The 23,132-nt window shown below is 39.4% G+C and overlaps 4 protein-coding genes and 1 long non-coding RNA gene across 9 annotated transcripts in view; 3 read left to right on the top strand and 2 right to left on the bottom strand.

The window, feature by feature from the left end:
- The window catches only part of LOC108003470 (glutamate receptor ionotropic, kainate 2), a 225,085-nt gene extending 216,150 nt beyond the window's left edge, over nucleotides 1–8,935 (bottom strand). The window contains exon 1 of the mRNA XM_062073630.1: nucleotides 8,831–8,935. The gene's annotated coding sequence lies outside the window, so the exon portion shown is untranslated. The remainder of the gene's footprint in view (nucleotides 1–8,830) is intronic.
- LOC107993587 (spidroin-1-like) lies at nucleotides 1,023–12,831 on the top strand. 3 transcript variants are annotated; one of them, XM_028664702.2, is made up of 5 exons: nucleotides 1,023–1,172; nucleotides 1,251–1,375; nucleotides 2,695–3,151; nucleotides 8,848–9,178; nucleotides 9,481–12,831. In XM_028664702.2, the coding sequence occupies exons 3-5, from the start codon at nucleotides 3,140–3,142 to the stop codon at nucleotides 9,756–9,758; spliced, it is 621 nt and encodes a 206-aa protein (XP_028520503.2). In that variant the 5' UTR covers nucleotides 1,023–1,172; nucleotides 1,251–1,375; nucleotides 2,695–3,139; the 3' UTR covers nucleotides 9,759–12,831. The 3 variants fall into 3 exon arrangements, with proteins under 3 accessions (XP_028520503.2, XP_061929624.1, XP_016905581.2); XM_062073640.1 differs by lacking the exons at nucleotides 1,023–1,172; nucleotides 1,251–1,375 and having other exon boundaries at nucleotides 2,781–2,903; nucleotides 2,981–3,151; XM_017050092.3 differs by lacking the exons at nucleotides 1,023–1,172; nucleotides 1,251–1,375; nucleotides 2,695–3,151 and adding an exon at nucleotides 5,979–8,394.
- A 376-nt stretch (nucleotides 12,832–13,207) lies between these two features.
- Nucleotides 13,208–20,624, bottom strand: LOC107993591 (uncharacterized). 3 transcript variants are annotated; one of them, XR_009829469.1, is made up of 4 exons: nucleotides 20,339–20,624; nucleotides 19,034–19,682; nucleotides 14,510–18,909; nucleotides 13,208–13,686 (listed from the first exon to the last, which is right to left on the bottom strand). It is a non-coding gene; the product is annotated as an uncharacterized LOC107993591 (long non-coding RNA). The 3 variants fall into 3 exon arrangements; XR_001765118.3 differs by having other exon boundaries at nucleotides 20,249–20,624; XR_009829468.1 differs by having other exon boundaries at nucleotides 19,034–20,624.
- LOC107993588 (tetra-peptide repeat homeobox protein 1-like) lies at nucleotides 17,540–18,387 on the top strand. Its single transcript, XM_017050094.3, has 2 exons — nucleotides 17,540–17,852; nucleotides 18,037–18,387. The coding sequence occupies exons 1-2, from the start codon at nucleotides 17,540–17,542 to the stop codon at nucleotides 18,180–18,182; spliced, it is 459 nt and encodes a 152-aa protein (XP_016905583.2). The 3' UTR covers nucleotides 18,183–18,387.
- Nucleotides 20,625–20,715: 91 nt separating the features above from the next.
- On the top strand, nucleotides 20,716–21,803 carry LOC107993589 (uncharacterized). Its single transcript, XM_017050095.3, has 3 exons — nucleotides 20,716–20,872; nucleotides 21,179–21,497; nucleotides 21,579–21,803. The coding sequence occupies exons 1-3, from the start codon at nucleotides 20,861–20,863 to the stop codon at nucleotides 21,611–21,613; spliced, it is 366 nt and encodes a 121-aa protein (XP_016905584.1). The 5' UTR covers nucleotides 20,716–20,860; the 3' UTR covers nucleotides 21,614–21,803.
- Nucleotides 21,804–23,132: the final 1,329 nt, after the last annotated feature.

A 23,132-nucleotide genomic window follows, 5' to 3' on the forward strand; every position in this document is an offset into this window, starting at 1 on the left:
CTTCCTTCCTTCGGAAGGTGAATAGTTAAAAAACGGTTTAATTCAATCGCGTCGAGTAAATAAATTTACTAATTATGCAAGACAACGATCGAATGAATAATTATTATATTAATGAATTTCGATCGATAAAAACATCGATTGATCCAATTTCCAAAATAGTTCGACTCGTTTCTTCATTGATTGATTCACTTAGTTCACAAAGCTAATCTGTACCAACTAATTTTTCAGACACGGACAGAAACGAATCCCTCTCTCTCACGATTCTCTCGCCGAAACGTTTAAGGAAGCAGCCTCTAACGAAACACTTAAATTCCGAATCGACCGCCTGTTGCTCGGCTCCGGTTTTCCTAAGATTGTGTCAAGAAGCGGTTCGTCCACTCGTTAGAAAGTTTCGAGTCCGAGTCGAAATTGCCCGTTAACGACGAACGACCCCTCGAAATTCATTTACGCGCCATCAACGCGATGAAACGAAACGAGTGGAGGGGGGGAGGAGCACAATCTGCATGTGCACGAAAATATGCGCGCAGTTGATGGCGGTTAAATTGATTCGCGTGGAACAAACGATTTCACCGATTTGACGTGACGTAAGGACGTTGGCAGTGTCAACGATGCGTAATGGACGTTTAATAACCCGACGACATCCGTGAATAATGGACCTCGTTCAGGGAAGAAATTTTATAGTGCTAATCCTCGTTTGATGTCTTTGCCTCGGGTTACGGGATCTGCGTGGGACTCGGCACACGTTACCGAAACTTGGAACTTGGAACTTCGATACTCGAATTAGGGAAGATATTTGCGTGGCCTGATCGAAGAGAAGAAAGGAACGAAATTTTTCCAATCTTACTTGTTCTTCTTACTAGTGCACGTAATTTTATTTTAGAAATTATTATCATTATATCGTGATTTGTTGGAAAGAAAAATTGAATTGTTCGCCCGATTCAACAAACGATTCGAGACAATTTTAACCATTATTATTGCTCTCAACTAACAATTTCTATCGTGTGTGTTTCAGTCGAGTCGTTGATCGAAAAACAACGTTTCAACATTCTGCGAGCCTAAGATGAGGATCTCGAAAGCTAATCTCGAAGACTCTAGGGGCAGAATTACCAGGATCGATGTACCGGAAGTGAAACGGTTGATTGAAAGCCTCCGTTAACATCGATATCAGAAAGGTAATCTTAAGCCGCGATGATCGTCTTTCGAGTGGTACGATGGTTGACAAACGGTAATTGGTTGGTCGATGATTACAGAGAGAATTGGTTATACCTCTCGCCATGCGAGGATCGTTTGATGACATCAAAAGGGCGAGGCTCGCTTTGTAAAATAATATCCGCCCGACGAGTAAGCAGTACATTTCGAGGAGAAAAAAAGAAGGGTAAGACTCGGGAAATCGATCGTCGAATTAACGTCAAGTTTGATGTAGAATGATGAAGAGTGTGGAGAAAACTTTGAAATTAATTGAAAACTCGGTCAACTTTTAATTATACGGATTGGAAGTTTTTTAATATGATATATAACGTTAAAGAAAGAGATGGATATTCTTTTTTTTTTTTTGTTTCTTGTATCATCGAGTGAAATGAGACGATGATAAATGATATAATATGGATACAGCGGTAAGCAAATAGAGAAATTTTTACTTTTAATTCGATTGGTTGACTCGAGTATTAAAAAAGTTTAATTTTTATTTCTTTGATGGTATGGTGTATGTAATCGTGCATTGGTATCGATTCATATTTTGGTTTATTAATTGGAAAATATGTTAGAGGAAAAAGATAAATGGTTCGAAATTGAAATGACAAAATGTATTTTCTAGTTGTATTATTTTTTTTTAATAAAAACCTTTTTTTTTCTTTTTTTTCTTGTTTTACATAGATCGAATGTCGTCGTGTTAAAAAGTATTTTTTCAAACTATCCCGTGTTAATAGTTTTTCGACTGATATATTTTTTTTATAAATAAAATAAAGAAGATTCGATATATGCAAAAAAAAAGATTATATTTAAAAAGAGAAAAAGAATGCAAATGCGTATTCATTGTGAATATGTAGTTCACTTCGAACGATTTCTAACATATTTTTCTTTCTTCAACCGGAAAAAGAAAGATGGTGTTACTTTTTACACTCGTGTCTTGCGTATGTAAATATATTTATGTTATTAACTTTCTCTATTTATATTCTTGCCACTGTACACGATGAATAAATGAATGAAGAAACGATTGGACACAAGTCTTCTTAATTAAAAATATTTCTTTAAAGCAACAGATGATGCAAAATTTTTACTTCTCTGGCATTAAAGTTTCTCTTAAATATTTTAAAAAATATTAAAAAGATTTAATTACACACAGTGATGAGTATATTATAAATTCTATAGAAGATCTTTCTGTAATGTAATAAGAATATTACACTACATCTAATTCAAAAGAAATTTTATTTCTAGTTCTTTATATAATATAAAATTACAATAAAAATCGCGTACGTACCCAAAATATAAGGATCCTTACCATCTTTCGTTCAAGTTAAGAACTTTTCCTATTTATATTCTCGTCACATAGATGCATCACCAAGAATAAAATACTTAATACGAATACAAAAGGATTTCCATTAAATCTAAATATTCCATTTCGAATAAAAACTCCTCTTCCAGAGAAATTGTACCATATCAAAAAAAAAAAAAAATTCAATTCTTCTTTTTTCGCAGTCACGTCCATCTGTATCGAACTTTCTCTGCTTTTCATCGAGATTAGAGTACGTATACCAGGGGACAGAATTTAAGGAAGGTGCACCGGCGAAGCAGTTCATGCGAATGAAAAAGAACTTAGAGATCCTCGAGGCGAGATCAAGGGTCGATCTAGATCAAGCATTCAAGCTGATCGACCGTTGCTGACCCATCATATTTTCGGTGAAGTGGTTCGAAAGTTTTCAGGTCGATTTGGCCACAAATACGGTTTTAACCGGGGTTAAAAAGGATTTTAAATCTCTTTCAGCCTCGAAAACGGCACGAGTCTCGGTGGACCAGGCCTCCAGTTGGTCTGCAGTTGACCGTGAATAAAATAAAAGCCATCGGATGCGTGTTAACTCTCCCTCCCCTCTCTCCTGGAATCCAGAGGACTCTGATAGGAGGAGGGTGGAATTGTTGGACGAAGATGGCGAGAAAGGTAAAAAGCGAGGAGATATATATTCCACGATCTTTTCTACTTCGTTTTTCTAGTCTTTCTTCGAGAGAAGGAGATATCTTTTCGTCGATGACCCATAACTGTCTTATACATGAGGACATGGGACAATTTAAGGAAGGAAAGGGAAATAAGATTTTCAGAAGAGAAGTTTTTACGCTGTTTTTACTGTTCATTTCAATTGAAATTGATATGATATATTAATTGATTTTTGAGAGATATCGTAATTGCCAATTTTCTTAACTTTGGTGACAACAATTGAAATCGAGTTTGTTGATTGTTATCACGAAATGTGTAACGTGACAGTTGAATTCTCTCTCAGTTGAATCATCCCTCAGAGATGAGGCATCTGGATAAGCTGTAAACAGGCTCTACTGCATCTTCTCTCTATTCATGTATTTGCCACGGTTCATAGTACATACGGTAATGAATCTCTGTCAGAGATTTCAGTTTCCACGTGGAAACCGATATTATCTGTATTATATTTTAAACAAATTGTATTTATATATATATATGAAACAGATATTTCGATTATTTTCATTATTAATATGAGTAGATATAATTTTTTATCTGATGATATAATTTCGAAAAGATTTTAATAAAGTGGTATTTATAAATTCAACTTTTTTACATATAATTTTATATTTTTTTTTAATCGCTGCAAAAAGAAAATAGATTTACGAAAAGAATTAGAGAGAATATCTTTGAGTATCTTTTAAATTTGTATCATCTGTAATATATTATTCAGCATATTACTTCAGAAATGGATTTATCACATCAACACAAATTGTTTTCGAGTTTAAATATTAATTAAATTATTTCCAAATTAATTTATATTCAACATATTAGAAGCATCGATAAAAGAATCATATTTGTCATTTTGCAACATCAGAACAAGAACAGAATAAAAAACAGAAAAAATAAAACGAATTAAAGAATCTTTCGAGTATTTATTAAAACAAGAGTTCATTCCAGAATGAAATTGATAAAACAACTTTTTTATCTTCTCCCAAACGAGTCAAGATTATTTATTCAAAGTATTCGGCAAACTTTGCTTCCACTTCCTCGTTAAAGGATCCTTATTTAATGAATCGACCATTAAGAATCTTTCTTTCAGAAATCAGAATCAAATTACCGAATTTCATGGTAAAATGTCCAAATCTGCAGAACCAATCGAAACTAGCAAATATTTTTGATTTATTTTGAGGAGAAATTATGAAATAGGATTCGGTGAATGTGAGATTCATTTTGCATTTTCATCATTCAAATTACAGAGAACAGCGTTGAATCACAGGGAACGTTTCGTAATTCCCGCCAACGGGATAAAAGATATAAAAGGTTTAGCAGCGGTCAGGCGTGGTCCTTTCACTCTCGGGGGTGTGCGATTGTTACACGAGTTCCCAGAAGAAGAATCTCTGCTTGCACTCGGGTTTTGCGGCCAAGGTCGTTGAGTCAATGATGATTGACATCTCGAAATCGAACTCAAAAAATCAAGATGAAAGAATAAAAGCTCCTGATATCGATTAACACTTTGAGATCTTAGATTCACTCGTTACGATTTTTTAATTTGTAATACAGGATTTGAAATGGAAAACTGGACAACGAAAATTCTGATATCTTGGAGATATGTTTGTTTTACAATCAAGTTCATAATAAAATAAAAATAAAAATTTCTTTCTCATCGGAATCTTCTTACTTTCACGTCGAGTCAATTTTCCAAGAGTATACGATGCAGCCACGGAAATTATGACAGAAATAAAACAAGATGCGAGACTCTCGTACAATAACCTTTCGTCTCTGATCTTTCACTTAATTTCACACGGAACGATCTTAAATTGGAAGCGATTCGGACAGCGTATCGAGTTGGAACGGAACAGTAGGCTACTCTGCTCTCATAAGAATCCCGATGCATTGCTCCCGGCGCAGACAATGACTGCAAATGTCAGTCCCACCATTAGCATTGATCACGTTCAATCCCATTCCTTCTATCCACCGAGGATACAAATTTCAAGAACCACGATCGAAATCGAAATCTGCCAATATATTCGGAATTGGTACAGTTTTTACAATACATACGTTGATGCTGACGATCGTTGACGTGTTCTGATAATTTTATTCCCAAATTAATATTTAACCGATACGGAAGTTTTGATATAGAAGAAGAAAAAGGAAAAAATAAAAAATATCCGGAATGAATTCGCATTAATATTCGGATGTAGCTTTTATTTTTCGTTTTAACTTTAATTAAAAAGTATTAAAGTTGTAGAGTATAGGAACAAATTTTAGTTATTTAATAACGAATAATTTTTCGCGTATAAATAACGCATTAATTAATAGCGAAATTTGCATGGCAAAAATTTCCAAGCGATAAACAAGTTACGTAAATTTTATATTTACGTTTACGAGTATTACACACTAGTGACAGAATAAATTGAATACAATAGCTTACACAACCGGTATTTTTGTAATATTAAATTTCATTATTTATCGCTTATCGTGAGAAAAATGCATTAAATAAATCTGCAGTGTATAAAATGTACATTTCTATTAAATTAATAAATTCAAATTTAACGTACAAAAATTATGAATTTCAAATATATTGATATATCGAAACAATCATATATACATGGACGATTTAACACCATTCAAATAATCGCAATTAATTAGAAACGAATTAAATTCAAAGAATTTTCAATTTCATTTAAGACGCTCGAGTGGGGACAACGAGAATATTCCTTAACGTTTACAAACGAAAAAGAAGAGAGGGGGAACAATTAACATCGATACGTTCTCTGTGAGCCCAGGTTAGTCAATCTTAACAACAATAAACAGAAGCGTCGATACAGTTTCACACGGTTCTCCGCGGAAACCTGTGCGATAATGGAACGCAGCTGGTAATCGAAGATTCGAACGTGAATCGAGCGGAAGCATCGTGGTCTGCGGAGCGATTCGAGGGTGGACCAGTTCGTGAGTAACGTGAACCGTGTATCGATCCGCCATTGCGATAATTGGAGCAACGAAGATCTTTTTCCTCGGCCACCATCCAATAAAGGTCACGTTCGCGACTCGACACGCTCTCGTCCCGGTATATAGCGAAGGAAAAACCGTATTAATCCCTGAGAACGTGACTCTTTCTCACCCATAATGTTACCAGACTCGACTTGTTGCCAATCGATTGCCTCACCGAGGATGACGCCGTTATCCACCCACGATTTTTCGACGTACGAGAACAAATGACGGTTTTTTCGTCCTCGATTTTAATCGTATCGTATATGAGTGATATGAAAAAAGATCGATACACGCCGATTTGTCCAATTTTAACTATCATTCTGATTCATCGGCTCCATAAGAAACCCATGAAAAATTAAGAAAAGCAATTGGAATTTTCATTCAATAAAATGGCATTGCTAATCAATGCATCCAGATATGAACAAGGGTGTAATTACGGTGGAAGAGATCTAGGCATCGATTACTAATGCGGATGAATTATAAGAGTTATTCGAAGAATTTGAAGAGGCGATACAAGTTTGATAGATGCGACAGGGTGTTTCGCAAAATCTCGTTATTTCTTAATTTATGGATTGTGTTGGTATGGGGCAAAGGGGAGTGTAAACTAATTGACGCAATAAGTCGATAATTACGAGGAACAACGTTGGAAACGCTTGAAACATTCAGGCCAATTATGCCGTAGGTTGAAGATCACGCCTGTGTCGGTTACCTGTTATTCGTCCCCTTTATCGCCGGAGAAATCGAAAATTACGCTAATTACGCCGCTTTTACGTCCGTCTAATCGATTCCTTTGTTCCGTACGCAAGGCGGTATCAACCACTGCCATTTATCTTCACCGAGGAGAATACGTTTTTCCTCTCGTATTTTTTTTTTTTTTCTCTTTCGTGCAATCCTCGAATATATACAGTGAGAAAAGTATTTGCGTAAATTACGCGAAATGATTTATTCCGAGCTATCGTTACACTTCGTGTTTCATACGATCATTTTTTGCAATATGGTTCAATTGGAAATTAACGTATTATTTTTATTAATCTATCATCCTTTTCCAACAGATTCGTATAAACGAAATTCTGGAATATACCGAATGATAAGAAATTGATTATATTTGTAATTAATACACTGTATAAATTCCATTAAATTTCTTATAACTTGAATTTTTATGGACACTTTGTGTATAATTATATTTCTTCCTTAACTCCGTTTCTCTTCGTGACGTTTAATGAAAATCGATCGAATGTTTTGCGAGCGTGGAAGCTGCGAATCGCAACGATTTCGAGATTACCAGGGACGAAAACGTTCCCATGAATAGCCAGGAGAAACGCCCGATCCCATTATACCGCGCAACGAAACGATCGAACTTTGCCCGTTCGGCACAAAGCGGGACTCGAGGCGAATACCGAAAGTTCCATTTGACGAAAGACGGCCTTTCTGCATAACTTTACCGAGTTCCGCCCTGTAAAAAGAGATCGATGACGGGCGGTACACGATAAATCTATTCCATCAACAACGTTAAACGTAGTAGGGACGGACGTTTTGTCGTCGATCGATCGATCCACGAAATCAATCTTCGTCCATTTATTACTTGGTCGCTTCAAAGGATACACGCAATTTTTTTTTGTGCCTTGAGGGAACATTTCACTTTGGTAAACTTCGAAAAAAAAATTTTACTCGTCTACGAATGGAAAATCGAAGCGAGATTATGGATTATTTTATCCTTCCACTGTCATAATGTTTTCATTTACAGTCTATTCAACGAAAGAGAAATTTTTCTTCAAAACGTTGAAAAATCACAACGAATCTCAGATCGATAACAAACCAATTCGTGAAATGGCACAACTTTACAAGAATAATCTTTATTTCCGTGATATCCGTAAAAATTGCCAAATAAAATATATTTTCGAACTTTATTCGTCGAATTCCATCAGAAGATAAAACAAGAAAGGAGGATCGATGAAGAGAAAACGGTGAAAAATGGGAGGAATTCCGAGTGGAAGTTTCGCAATTCTGGTTGAAGGTCAGCCAAGGGGCCCCGTGTCCCAAGGGTGGGTGTGCCGGATGCTGACCTTCTTGCACAATGGCTGAGGCTGCACCATCAGCGGATATGATTTGAAGGGATCAACCGGAGGCGCGGTCGGGCATCCTAGAACGGTATATAAAGTCGGATCAAATGGTCCGTGGGCACACTCAGCAATCAGTCGATCGGGAAGATGAAGGCCTTCGTAAGTATTCCGTGATCCCCGCGGAATAGTGAATTTCCCGCCATGAAAGAAGTTCTTTTTTTTGAATCTCTGGTACGATACCTCTGATGGTTTCGTTTCCAAGATTCTCATCGTTTAAAAGTAATCGCTTTTAATTGGAGATTACGAATAGAAGTGGTTTGGACACCGGAAGTAACGAAGAGAGACACTGGTGTAAACCTCTTACGTATTGCATCGGTTCGAAAGTCAAGCACAGATTCGACAAAAATTGACTCCTTTTCACTGATACACGACGTTTCAAGATTTATAAAAATTTATTTTTATATCCTTCTCAACTTGTAACGCGTCTCTTACGCAATTTATAAATTGATTAATCTCGAAGAATTCAAAATTGTGCAAATATTCAACGAGTTAGTCAGTTAGTTTGCTCTTCTCGAAAGATGATTTTGACACTTACATTTTCTAAACTTCCAGGTGATCCAGCTAGCTTTCCTCGCCTTCGTCGCAGCTGCGCCCCGTCAGCGTCGCGATGCTATTTGGGGTGGATATCACGGTGGTCATCTTGGATACGCTCACGGTGTGGCGATCGCTGGTCCAGCCTTGGGACCAGCCAGTGTCGCCGGTCCTCACATCGGATCCACCATGGTGGCAGCGCCGTCCATAGGGCCGGCTAAGCTATCCGGATCAGTGGCTGGACCGGTGCACGTTTCCGGTGCTGTCGCTGGCTCTGCCCTTGTCACTGCTTCCGTTGCTGGGCCTGCTCACGTTGAAGGCTACGACGCTGGTCCCTACGATGGAGGAGTCGGTGAGTGAATTACATTTAATTAAAAAAATATTCATTTCGACTCCTTTGAAATTTCTATCAACGAATATAAAATAAAAATCATCCTTCTCTATCCATCCACTCCTCCTCTCCTTCTAAATAAAATTAAAAAACTGAAAGGTAAAGTTATAGATACAACTTCTCCCATCTGTCATACGATGTATTTCTTCGAATCTAATCGAATAAATATCGTCCATACATTCGGATAATGGGTAATAAATAAGATTCCACTGCGAAATTAAATATTTATCTTATTTCTTACGAAGGAGCACGATGTGTTCCAGGTGTCGGGTACGCTGGTCCGGCTTACAGTTACGCGGGATACCCGGAGTACGCGGGACTTGGTAGCCACGGAGCGGTGATAGCAGGTGCGGCGTCTCATGGTGCGGTTCTCGCAGGACCAACATCCCATGGCGCCGTGCTTTCTGGACCTCATTCGGGAACCGCGGCGGTATCCGGCCCCCACGCTGGATCGGTGGTGATCGCCGGCCCCTCCGGCAAAATCACTACCCACGGGACCGGTTATGGCGCGATCCACTCTGGCCACTCTGGTCATTGGTAACGAGTCCAAGTTTCCTGTTGGAAAGAAAAGGAAAGAAAAGGGGAGAATAAATGGAAATCTCGTCGATCGAATAATCCAGTTGTCAGTCAAGGTATCGATATGTTATGATCGTTGTTTAGATTACGTTTAGATTTGTCTCGCGACGATCCCCCGAATATTATGATTTTTGTACGCATGGTCGGTTTTTATACGGTTATATACTTTATTATTATTATTATTTTTTAAAAAAAGAAATAGATAATAAATAGTTTGTAACATACATTTAGATATAATATACATATATATATATATATATATATATACATATATACGTATAGTGTAATTTTAATTCTGATCTCGTATAATAATACACACGATTTAGTTATACACGTTTAATCACGTTGTTAACTCTTGCACGCTTCTATGGTTTAATCGAGTTATATATACGGCTTAACCTTTAGTTCGCTTTAAATTCGTTACTCGTTCCGTTTTAACGAGCTGTAAAATAATTGGTGCACGTTTTAATTTTATAAAGTAAAGTAAAGAAAGAAAGAAAGAAAAAAAAAATGTCGTATACTGTCTCGTGAATCTATTTCTATTTTGAATATCGATCGCGTGTATTTTCATTAAATTAAAAGGGAATTAAAAAGGGAAAAATTAAAAACTTTCTCGAATAGGAGATTTAGCGTTTATATAGATCTTGCTACTAATACAGGCAGATCACGAAAACGTTTTACGTTTTATCGGTTCTCGATCGTTATCGCCGTGTCGGTTCCGCTGTGTTTCACCGTGGAAATTTGACGCTTACAAGAAGCGACGATTAAGGGTAGATTGAGGTAATGCTGATCTCGACGGATCTTCAGCAAAAGTAAAAATCCAAACTACTCTTTATCTTCGAATTCTTCTTTCGTCGAAAGATAATACAGAATTTATCTCAACAAGTATACCCATATTGAATAGTGTTAAAATTTCGATCGTTTCTTCTACAGAGGATTGTTTGCATTGTTGTCAATTCTGATTAATCAAGATTGTTGTTGAATTGAATTTCAAAGTTCGTGTCTATCTATATAAATCGCTGGTACAATGAGCTAGGTTTACTGGGTCTCTTAGCATTGCGCGTAACATATCATTGGCCGTAGTAAAGGGTAAGGTCGCTAGACGTGTGACTCGCGACACGGTCTGGCAATCGTGAAACAAACAGTCCGATTTCGCGACATTGTCCGGGGAAAAATCGATCTGTAGATCGATCCGCGGGCACACAGGTGTGCGGGGCGCGGTCGATTTGAATAAGGTCGAGCTAACGAACCGCGAGACCATAATTCACAGAAGGTCGTACACGAGAATTGCGTTATCTACGGAGTTGTTCGACGGCGCTGGCTCTATCGCGGAATCTATACACGACAATTACCGTGTGTTTTTTTTTCCTTTTTATTTTTTCTTTCTTTTTTTTTTTTTTTTTTTTTTTTAAGGCCGATCTTCGCCACAGATCGCGCGACCATGGGGGAACATTTTTCGCCTAGCCAAGCCGTTTCATTACGTTTTTACGACGAAACAATGGCCATTCAAGTTGTTTGCTTCGAGCTACCGGCTCTCTGGAACACACGGAGACATTTACGTTATATAAACGATTTGAAATCTCGGTGAAATTCACGATGAATCTATTTGATAATTCGTTTGAAGGTTTAATCTACGAAGAAGCGAAAGATTAGGATTTGATCGGCATGAATTTACATTCTCGTTTTAACAAGAAAGGGTATGTAATTGATTAAATGATCGAATCGAGAGGAAAATATTGCGCGAGTCGATATTAAATTAATCGATCAAAATCACGGTATAGAAGCAATACGGAAGCATGCCATCGTACTTATGCCAGGATACTTAATGTAAACCAGATCTGACGACATAGAAGATTTATTCACGAGAAGATTCACGAGAGAACAATCGTGAGAACAAGACCTATTTAACTACTAACAGCCTTCATTTTCTATTCCTTTGATTTAGAAAGATTTATTATCAGAATCAAAGCACGGCCATTTCACGATGGCTAGGACGAATATCCAACAACTTGGTCTTCTTTGTCTTTATGGGAAAATCGTGGCGCGTCACGATCGTTTCGTCATCGATCAACAGTCGCATCGAATTCCCGAAAAGGTCATTTCGATTGCAATGGCCACCAGGTTAGCACGCAACAACGCAACGATTTACAATATTTAACCGGTTTGTCTTTTTTTTTAAATGGATCAAATAAAAATAAAGCTCTCGGCTATCCATTACGTTGATTCACGATCGAGTAGTCGTTGCTTCGCGGTTCATGGAAAAATGGATACAGGTCGTGAATCGTGGCTTGTAATCGTTGAGAGAGAGGATTGTACGAATCGAACGTGAATTATTTTCCATCCCCTCCACTTTCTTTTTCCCTCCTTTTAATTTTTAACGATGGTAAATACGAATGAAACGAATGAAAGTGCGGCGGGGTTGATATATTAAATATTTTATTTCCTCGCGGTTCTCGTTTAACTATTGTACGCGATGAATTTCCCCCTCCGAGATGTAAATTGAAAATGATGCTCACAAAGAGAATAATTTTTTTTTTCCTTTTCATTTTGCGCCGGGATCATTTCATCAACATGCGTGTGTATGTGTGTATGTGTTTAAATTACGCAGGAAAATGGATTATTTATCGCAATTTCACCTCTCGCACAATGCCAGCCATCGGTGGAATTAAAGAAGTGGGTAAGCGATGTGCCCTAATTTTAACTTCGATACGAGCAACGTTAGCAGTTATTCATTGCCCCCATACTTCATGTTAAAATCGTAAAACGTTGAATTACGAATGGGAGAAATATGGCCGAAGACGATGTTCATTTTACGACTTTAATAAATTATTACGCGCTTCAACATAATCTATTTTAAAACGTCGCGCCTTGCATTTCTCGCCGTATAAAATCCACGTCGTCGAATTCTTGGCAGGGAGGACAAAGGAAAATTTTTAACTTCGTTTTTTTTTTTTTTTGCTCGATCAAAATAATAAATATATCGCTTCAAAAGTAGATAGTTTTTTGTTTATTGTTATAATAAAGTCAGTATTTATTTATTTTTGGAATTATATTTATCCTCAAACGGTCCTAATAAAGGCAACGACCCACGATATCCCCAATTTCTTTCTACATTTTGTAGAATCAAATCCCGCAATGAAGCATTACGTCTCATAAATAATTCTGGTCGGATATCTAAGAAGATTTTCAACGAGAATTGAATCTAAAAAAATAACGATGGGGTTTTATGGAGGAGAGAAATTGAACACCGAACATGAAAACGGACATTAATGCCATGATAAATCTAAGAATAGATTTTCTCCCTTCCTCTTTCCCCTTCTTATTTTTATATTAGTTCGATCAGAAAAGTTTTGTGGATACTAACGAGCATTTTCGCTATAATGGACGGTCTAACAATATAAAAATCTTCTCCCCTTCGGTGATCAAAGAATCATTTATTACAAAAAACTTGATACATACAACGATCCTCTCTATATGATAAAATATACATTATTACTTAAACACTGAATGAATAGAAAATTTCACTTTACACTATAATTTTTAATCCATAACGTGATTATAAATAAAATTAAAAAAAACTTCAAAATCTTTCCCAATTCCACTCTCTCTTTCTCTTACTCTCGTCACAGATCACGATAAATCATATATCCTGTCACGAATTACAAGCCGGCCATATCTATGATCCATGCTATGAGGCAACCGAACCTTAACGAGAGATCCGGATTGTTTTCGCGAGGTGTCAAGGGACGAGAGAAAGAAGGTGTGGCCGATAACGAGGTAGATACGGTTGTCTGTTTATAATGGGTTGGCGGAGATCGAGGAAGGCCGATCGATGAATCCTTCGACGCGCTGCTCCTCCCACATCCACCCGCCTCTCACATCCATTGAATCGCCTATGGAATACAAAAATCATACCAAGTGGCCAAGGAGAGGGAGAACCAATGTTTAGAGAAAAAAAAAAGAAAGGAAGAAAGAAATCGACGTCTCTGTATGAACGACGCGTAGACACACAGGAATCACGACGTGATCGTAGATCCTTGTTTAAACATCGAGCTCGAGACACGATCTCGCGGTGGATCGTTGGCCGAGGGGGGGAAAATAACCGGTTATTTTTCAACGAAGATTATTTATAAGGTTTTGGTAACGTAACGCCGCGTTCGTAGGTCAGAAAATCGGTCCAGGAACGGGAGGATAAATCTTGCGCGCATACCGCGTGCTCTCTCTCTCTCTCTCTCTTGCCTCGATCGTTATTCACACCCCGATCCGCTCGACCGATGCACCACCGTCGTGGAAATTGAGAAACGCGGCCGTTTTGTACGCGTCACAGTCTAATTCTTTCGTTTCAAACGAATGAGGGAAGAGGGGGGGACAAAGAAGGAAGAGACATTCTCGGATTTCTCCGACAACTCGTTTCAAAGTTGTGCATGATAAATATTAGAGAATTGTGGGGGAGAAAAACTTGGAAAATTCCAGATAATATTGGATCGAGTCGTATTCTCGAATGTTATACAATAAGATTTTGGAAAATCTTGGGATTTTCAATTTTATCGAAAACTCAGTCAAACGTCAGCTCGTAAATATTCGTAACAACGCTCCCCAATTCGACAAAAGTTGGGGAAGTCGCGATTCGAGTTCTTGAAACGTTGGAAATCCCATTTATATTTCCCCCGAATTTAACAAACGATTTCTCGCTTGCCTCTAGCGAACTTGACTTACCCGAAAGTTGGACGAAGTGGATGGCGGGCGGGTGTCGACGCTATTGCGTTGGAACGAAGGATCGAGGCTCGTCCATTTCGGTTGGCCCAGTAACGCAGCAGTCTCCTCGGGGAATAGGGAGGCCAATTTTTTGAGAATCTCGACGATCCATCGATCACGCCCTCGGCATTTCTCGACTTCTCTATCCGGTAGAGATAGGTGGACAATGGTGACACGTCCCCCTTTGAACGAGTGAGGCCAACGAGATTCCGAGCAGCGACTTTCCATCGGCCATCACGGAGGAACATTGGCGTGCAAGTTGATGGTAAGTGAGCTTTTATAGGCGACACACGGGAGCACGTGGGTCGGTGAACTTATCGGGGGTAAGGGCGGGGCTGTGCTGGCCCCCGGCCTGGTGGACCGTGACGGGGTGAAAAAGCTCCTGTTTTCTCCTGTAACAACAAAGGTGTAAATAAGGTGATGCAATATTGGATCGAACTGGTGACACCACACCCATGCGGGACATAATAATGATCTATCAGCGTTCAGATATTGAAATAACAATGCGTTACCAGTGTTTCCCAACTTCTTCCTTAGACAACGTTCTTGCAACGTACTTCCCTTTTATAATTATACAGGGATATGCACTTTTGATAAGATAAAGGGCTTTCTTTTTATATAACGTGTAAAATTATATTTTTAATAAGTTTTATTTTTCGGAAAGGGATTAAGATTCGATGGAAATTAAGAAAGATATCAAAGATCTGGAGTTATACTAATCATTTGTTTCTTCTTTTCTTTCCTACCTTAAATCGTTGTTCCACTTTCGTTTCTATTCATTTTCGAATCAATATCAACTTATCAGTGTGTATTAAAAACACAAAATGATTAATTGTTATTACCTAAATTTTAATTTACAATTTAATCGAAACTGACATTTCAATTAGTTTTAATCCAAAATCTGTTTGCCAATACATAACCGTCAATACAACTTCGATTAACATCGATGTTCCAATAGTTTTTATTCCCAGTATTTTCGTGTAAATTTTGTTATCGCTTGCCTATTTCCAAATTGCCTGTAAATTGAAAATTACGCTGGAAAATTGGAAAACAATATCGTGGACAAACGTTATTCGAGCGTTGAGACAATGGGGATCCCGTTTCTAAAATGGTTTGATAATCCTCTTCTATCTCCTATTTCGAACTTTGTAATCGTAAACCGGTTACACGTATCCAACGATGCGCATTATTTCTGGCGACAAAAAGGGACACGCAATCGAAAAACAAGAGCTACGCATCTGTCGGTCTGTTTCCGCTATTTTTCCACTAAATTCTCTATCCAGCCACACTGGAAAAAGGTGCATAGTCGCGTGTAAAACTAGCCTGTGACCGTAAATCAAATATCCTTGTCGTTCTTGATCCGTCACTCCTTTATGCACCTGTCACGCCAAGAAATATGTCCCCGTTCTCGATTCTCCCCGTAAACGACTGGACATCGCGTGATCTTCGATATCTGATCCCAACACCTGCGTAACACCAATCTTCCAGCATACAATTTTTTAAAGCTCGTAAATGGAAGCAATCGCGATGCAATCTTTCCCTTTTGAATCGAGTCAAAATTTAACATACATCATTCTCGAAGCAAAAATAAGAAAATATTATAACGGAGAGATTAATTCGAATGGAACGAAGAGGAATAAATTTATTCGAAGGTAAAGAAATGAAAAAGAAAAAGAAGAAGCGAGAGATCCTTACCAGATCGATTCCCTTTATAATAATATAAAATAATATAGAATATAATGACAAGTTACAAAAGATTTCCTTCGCTCCGTTGAATTATTCAAGAAGAAAAAGCAATCTTTTCAAGAACCGGAGAGATTATTCCGAGAAAAAGATGGTTCTTTCTTTCTTCTTCCCTCGGACCAGGCGCGCAATTAAATCCGTCCCCCTTAAAGGACTTGGCCTCCGCCTGGGAACAATTATTCGAACAATCGCGTCGCCGGTCACCTTTACCACCTTCGAAAGTGCGCGCTACGCCCAACAATGATATTCGAAACGATCCGTGGCACGAGGCTCGGTGATCCATTGCGAGGCTGGTGCCCACCGTAACACACGCGTATCCGACTACAATGAGACCGTCATTCCAGGCGACAATCCAGGCGCGTGGGCAACCGAGTGCCTCGCCTAAACGGATGCACAATGCGGATATCAGAAACGAACAACGGCCTCCTACCAGGATTTCCCTCTTCGTTCGTGGGATGATGAAAGATGAAACGGCTCTTCTTCGACCGCGAAGGTCGCGACGACAGGTTCCTTCGACCCTGACAGGTTCCTCCGTTCATCCCGTCGATGGGAATAATCGCCTTGCCCAATGTTTATTCGATGGATTCTCCTATCCAATTTCCACATCTAAAAATATTTTAGCCTCAATATTTATACGCGAATCGTAAATTTAAAAAGATTGCTGTTGAATCGTCTAAATCCAAATCGAGGATCGCGACATATCTCATTCGACGAACGCCGAAAAACTTGGAAACCAACCAATTGCGCATTTTTCGAAACCACCCAGACCGTGACTACCCGCGTTCAACCCATTAAACAGTCAAACTTGCGAACTATCTGCGTGTCGATCTTTCTGCTCGACGGAGTAGCCGTGTTGTACGCAAGAGCGCGGGCAATGCGATCTCAGAAAAAGAAACGGAGAAAGAAAGAAATGAAAAAAAGCAATCGCTGAAACGGATGCAACGGTCTGAATTGGAGCGGGCGACCTCCGGGGGCACGGGTGGGCCGTTGTCGCCGCCGACTCTCATAACGCTGATAAGCCGGCGAGAAGGAAACCGGCCACGCGTCCAGAGAATGTTCGGCGTGTCCTGTGCCCCGCCCTTGGGGGGTTGGCGGGAGCATTGGGCGGCCAGCAGTGTGTAGACAATGCCCGTATAAAAGCGGGATCGAGCCAGCCAAGTGACAGCACATCCACCCGAGCCACCGAGGCAAACTGTTCCACCAGCTTGGAAGCGAGCAAGCCCTTCGAACAAACAGCCCTTCTCAAACATGCGCACCTTCGCAGCGGTCTTCCTCGTCGCGGCCCTCTCGATGGCCGAGGCCGCCCCGTCCGGCCTTCTGGCGCCTGGAGCAGCGTTGGCCGGCCCTGTCCTAGGCCCGGCTGCCCTCAGCGGCCCCGTTGCAGGCCCTGCCGCCCTCGCCGGACCCGCAGTTGGACCCGCTCGCCTCTCCGGAGCCGTGGACGGTGGAGCTGTCGTGACGGGAGCCGTTGCTGGGCCTTCCCTAGTTTCCGGTAGCGTTGCTGGCCACGCTGCACCCTGGCCGGCGGCACACTGGCCAGCCGCACACGCCCTTCCCTGGGGTGAGTAAAATCCTACGAGTTGTGATAAACCACAGATAGGAAGTTTAATCTTTAAAATATATAGAATATAGTAGGCACACAATGTTCACAATGGATAGATGAATTGAGCCTGGACACGACACAACTCGCACATTTCACCGATTATTTTGTTCGTTATTTTATCGAGGAGAATTTGTTGTTCTAGGAGCTGTTCTGGCTGGACCCGCAGCACCTCCAGCAGCCCTCGCCGGCCCTATCACCGCTCCAGCATTGATCGCTGGACCGTCGGGCAGCATAGCCGCTGGACCGGCTGGTGTGGGAAGTATCCTTCGCGCTGATGGACATTGGTAATCCCTTGCTCACTTGTTGGACGATACGCATCTTCGACTGATCTCCTCCGACGCCTCCCATTTTGAAACCGACCGCGCCACGATCTCCGTCATATACCGCTAGTACCTCCATCGCTCTATCTTTTATATGTATTCTGTGTACATAACGATGTATCGTTTATATGTCTATTTTATATAATAATAAACGCATGCCACTTTGGAGAGGAGCCTCGTGGATCGTCAGTTAGTCTGCTACACACTTCCCCTCTTGTCGTCAAGATTACTCGATATTTCGTATTTCGAAAGACGAAATTCTGCGAAAATAATTGTTTCGAGAAAAGGAATAATCGAACGCGCGAACGTTCAAACGAACATGCTATTGTTTCGTAAATTTCAATTCATTCGCGGTAAAATAAGTTGGTTTAACGTGTCCCCGAGTACGGTCGAAACAAAAGACCGAATGTTTTAATGAGGACAATGGTGTTCCTCAAAGTTTCGAGGCCGGAAATGTTCCAACGGTGTAATTACGAACGCTGCGCGAGAGAACAAGTTTGGGTATTGTCTTTGTTCACTCGAACAATTGGCGAAGTCAATCGATAAGGTAAACAAAAATATTTGGAAAATCAATTTCGAATCGAATCGCGATATCGAGATCACGCGTGTGCATTATCGACGATGAAAGATTAATCTTTGCGTATGCATGTTCTGATCGATATCACGATAGAGATATCCTACGATTGCGTGATGATCTGAAAAAAATAAAAAAGAAATATTTATCCAAATATTTATTCTGTTAAAGCTTACTTAATATATAATTGCAGGAGAAAATTAATTTGAAGTAGATAAGTAATTTTTAAAAAGGCATCGACTAACCATCGATATTTTTCACTTTTCAGGATAATAAAATGTCAAAACGACGTACTATCTTCAATTCAAACATTTCAAATTAATTCGATGATGAATGGAAGAAATCTTATATCAATTATAATGATTCTTATTCCTGTACAATTCGCTTCTAAGAGCAAACTATCTCCAAAATATCAGGAATCTCCAATTTTATGAAAAACTCTTCGCGTCAGGGATTCTCTCCAATAATTTCACGCTCAAAGGATCAAAGTAAAGGCAGCGGTATCAGAGTGCAAGTTTCCCCGATTAAAGTGACAACGATCGTGGAACATTGTTCGAGCTATGGAATATCATGGCCCATACCGTGGCGTGGTCAGCCTCCATTTCGAGGCCCATTGTGCCATCGCACCGATACCTTTGCCCGGTAATTATAGGAAATTGCTTCAACGCCGATCCAATCATCCGGGCATTCTCTTCATCGGCCCTCATTGATATCCGAGAGCGGCTCGGTCTCGCAAAATTCTCGCTTTAATCCTCGTTTTCAGGCACATTCGGGCCGCAGGAAATTCGAAGACGCGTCCTCTTTGCGATCCCCGGTATGCCAGGCGAGAGATCGGATGGAATTATTAACGGTCACCAGCGTATTACCATTTCAAAGGTATGCAATGTCCACGAGCTGCAACAAGTATTACAATTATATTCGATTGGTTTTGAAACGAATGAAACAATTACGAAACGTTTAGTAAATCGATGATAATTAATTTGGCAAATTAATACGGCGGATGGTGAATGGTGAAACGATTTTCAATTAGCGGAGAGAAATTTGTATTTTATTGTTTGAACGTTTAAATTTTGATCGAAGATGATGTAAATTATTTACACAAAACCTTGTTTTATAATTACGGTTTTTGAAAACAATATATATAATTATATATATATAATTCTACGAATACTTCTATATACTCCCTTTATAATTTTATAGTTTCGATCGATTCGTGTTTTACGAATTTTAAGTAACATTAAATAATATTTAAAAAACATCTGAAAGGTACAAGAGAAGAAAGTTTCACACTAAAAGTCCAATTCCTTCCAAAAATTCCTTCCATTCTATCGAATTCGAGTAGCCAAGCAGAGCACCACCATTCTCCACCACTTGCATTGTTAATCAAACGCTTTCTTCCCCGACGCTGTCCGCGTTGGAGTTAGAGTTACTTGAGGTTTCGAAGCTTTGGAATTATGTACTTAATACTTGGTACATGGAGAATTCGGCTCTGAAAGCGGATTAGTTCGCAAAGCTTTCGCGTTTCTCCGTAAAATGGGCGAAACGTTCACCAGTTGCATTCCTCCGCGAAATCGAAAAGGGAGACACTCCACATGTCCCACATGTTCCCGATTACACGTGTCACGAGTAATCAACACGACACATCATTTTAACCAGAATCATCACAGCAATCATACATTTTCAAAGTATGCTTTCTCTAGATACGAAATCGGAGGAACAAGTTCAAATGATTTTGATCGTCGATTCATTTAAATTTCGTAAACTTATGGCATTCCACAGGAGGAGGAGTGCAATTGTTCTCGCGGAAAACATCGAAGAGACTACGTGGTGGCGTGCTCCTCGACGTCGAGTTTAATAACTCGCGCAAACAGGCGACGTGGAATTTCTACGTGCAGAGATAGGTCGTACATCCGGCAACAGTCCCTGTTTCTGTGACGTTTCTTGGGTGAAAAAGGCCGGGAAAGCGGGAGATTCAGGGTCAGAGCCGAGTATAAAAGCCGATATCACGGGGTTGATTAGCAGTATCGCAATTAACGCGATAGACAAGTAGTTAAGAAGCGGATCGAACAATCATGAAGTGCTTGGTAAGGTTATTTGTATCTTTCTTTTTTCACTCGTATTTTTTAGAGAATAATTTCAAAAAAAAAGAATCAGAATTTCATGATTATGGCATCAAGCGTTTTACAATTTTTATTGCGATAATTTTCATGTTACAAGATCATTTATTTAATTTTAAAATGTTAACATAATATGAACGAAAAAAGTATCGATTTTATTTATATATTTATAATTTACTTCGATTCCAATTCGATTTTCTTTACATGAGAGACATTATTTGCTTGAAATTATTGGATAAAAAATACAATATTTTTTTGAAATTTCATGTTCAGACCATCCTCGTAGCGATCGCTTCAGTTTGCTCAGCCGCCCCAAGCGGACTTCTCGCCCCATGGGCGGCTCTGACAGCTGCTAGTCACGCAGGAACAACGCTCGTCGCTGGCCCAACGGCGCTTCTCGCAGGGCCCTCTGCTCTTCTTGCTGGACACCTTGCCGCCCCAGCGCTCGTTGCTGGGCCGGCTGCTGCCGCGACACTAGTTGCTGGACCAGCTGCTGGGCCAACACTAGTTGCCGGTCCCTCTGCTGGACCGACAGTACTCAAAGGGGCATCGGCTGGGCCCACTCTTCTCTCTGGACCTGGACCCGTTCTTGGCAAGATTTTTTGAATAATGACAATATAAGATCAAATAAAAGAGACGATTGAAAATAACAAATAAATAAATGAATTTTCAGGACTTGCATCTGTACTCGCTGGAGCTCATCATTGACGAATAATAGAATCAATAGCTCGTATCTGTAATCTCTCGTCTTTCCCACTCAAGACCATGCAGAGAGATTATTTCAGATTATTTTAAATTATTATTACGACACTGACACAAACGTACGCAGTTGTAAAGGTGTAAAAAGGAAAATTATTATTTTATTAATTATATGAAATAAATAATATTATATCTGTAATATTTGTACCTGTGCTTAATTTTCCATTTTGGAAACAAATTGTTCCTCTTTGAGGATGATTTAAAATATTCCGAATAATTTCCTCTTTCCTTCAAGATAAATGGCAAATTCTTGCCATTCCATCGAAGAACTTAAAGACGATGCTATATCGTTTGTGACTTGTATTAATTGCAAATTGCACGATAAAATTCAAAGAGAAACAAAACTATTTGTGAAAAAAAAGGAAAATATCCTTACACAACCCCCTTTAAAATTCGCAACAAATCTCGAAATTGAAAGCATCCGATTCCTCCCGCGCGAAAAAAGCCACGTACGAATAATTTCGCAAGCGTTCGATTCAGGACGCGTTTAGAGACAATTCTCGAATCATGAATATTTCAACGCACATCTCTCATGCTGATGGTAGAGCCCAAGTGCGGGAAGACGAAGCTGGCACCTGTGCACCATCGCCCACGCGTTCGAAAAATCCTTCGGAGGAAACCGGCTTGTCTAACAATGCGTGGCAACGCGATGGCAATTGTATAATCGATTCACTGTCAAGTACGATAATTGACAAGTGGAATTGTTCCATTTGAGATCGAGCCACCGTTACATGCGAGCTGTAACGGATTTTCTCTTCAAGGACCTGTAACGGTGGTCCTCGACGAGCACGCGACGGATCTCGAAATGTCAAGTATGATAACCGATACGTATATATCGAGTTTGACATTATTGTCGTGGAAAATACGCGGTTGGGTTTCTCCCGGGGAAAGGGAGGGGAAGTAATGGACGAGAGGATGCGGGAAGTGGAGACAAAGCGAAGATATTTTTTCTTGTTCGATCAAAGTCGATTGATCGACGAAAGTGGACGGAGAAGAAATTGGAAAGGTGCAAGACAGATAGATTAGTATTAATTGCGAGTAATTATCTATTATAAAATTTTTATGCAGATTAAAATGATTGGATTATCGTGCAGTTTATAGGGAAGAATTGAACAGAGAATATGCAATTTTGATAAATAAATAATGTTTAATACGATAATGTTTAATAATAATAATGTTAAATGATAAATTGTGAAAAAAGTATTCTTTTTCAGTATTACGGATATCCGATTATACAGAGAGGGGAGATAGAAAATAACTGGTATTAATATATCGTGTCCATTATATATTCTTTCGATCCAATATTAATGGATTTATGCCTGCCTATTGTTAAATGCCTTTGAACGAAGCAAGGCATTTTTTGAAAATGGAAATCACGTAATATTTAAAACAGTATTTTAATCGAAGAGATAAAGTATCTCTCGGAAGAGGGATTAAAAATCTCCATTTGAAAAATGGAAAATGCGCA

This window comes from Apis cerana, linkage group LG4, assembly GCF_029169275.1.
Source record: "Apis cerana isolate GH-2021 linkage group LG4, AcerK_1.0, whole genome shotgun sequence".
Lineage (NCBI taxonomy): Eukaryota > Metazoa > Arthropoda > Insecta > Hymenoptera > Apidae > Apis > Apis cerana.

What these genes read in the sequence shown, in the direction of transcription:
- LOC107993587 (XM_028664702.2), top strand. An exon ending in TCCCTACGATGGAGGAGTCG is followed by an intron (nt 9,179 to 9,480) that starts GTGAGTGAATTA and finishes GATGTGTTCCAG; the next exon opens with GTGTCGGGTACGCTGGTCCG.
- LOC107993588 (XM_017050094.3), top strand. Translation starts at nt 17,540, where the DNA reads ATGCGCACCTTCGCAGCGGTCTTCCTCGTCGCGGCCCTCTCGATGGCC. An exon ending in CGCACACGCCCTTCCCTGGG is followed by an intron (nt 17,853 to 18,036) that starts GTGAGTAAAATC and finishes TTGTTGTTCTAG; the next exon opens with GAGCTGTTCTGGCTGGACCC.
- LOC107993589 (XM_017050095.3), top strand. An exon ending in TGGACCTGGACCCGTTCTTG is followed by an intron (nt 21,498 to 21,578) that starts GCAAGATTTTTT and finishes ATGAATTTTCAG; the next exon opens with GACTTGCATCTGTACTCGCT.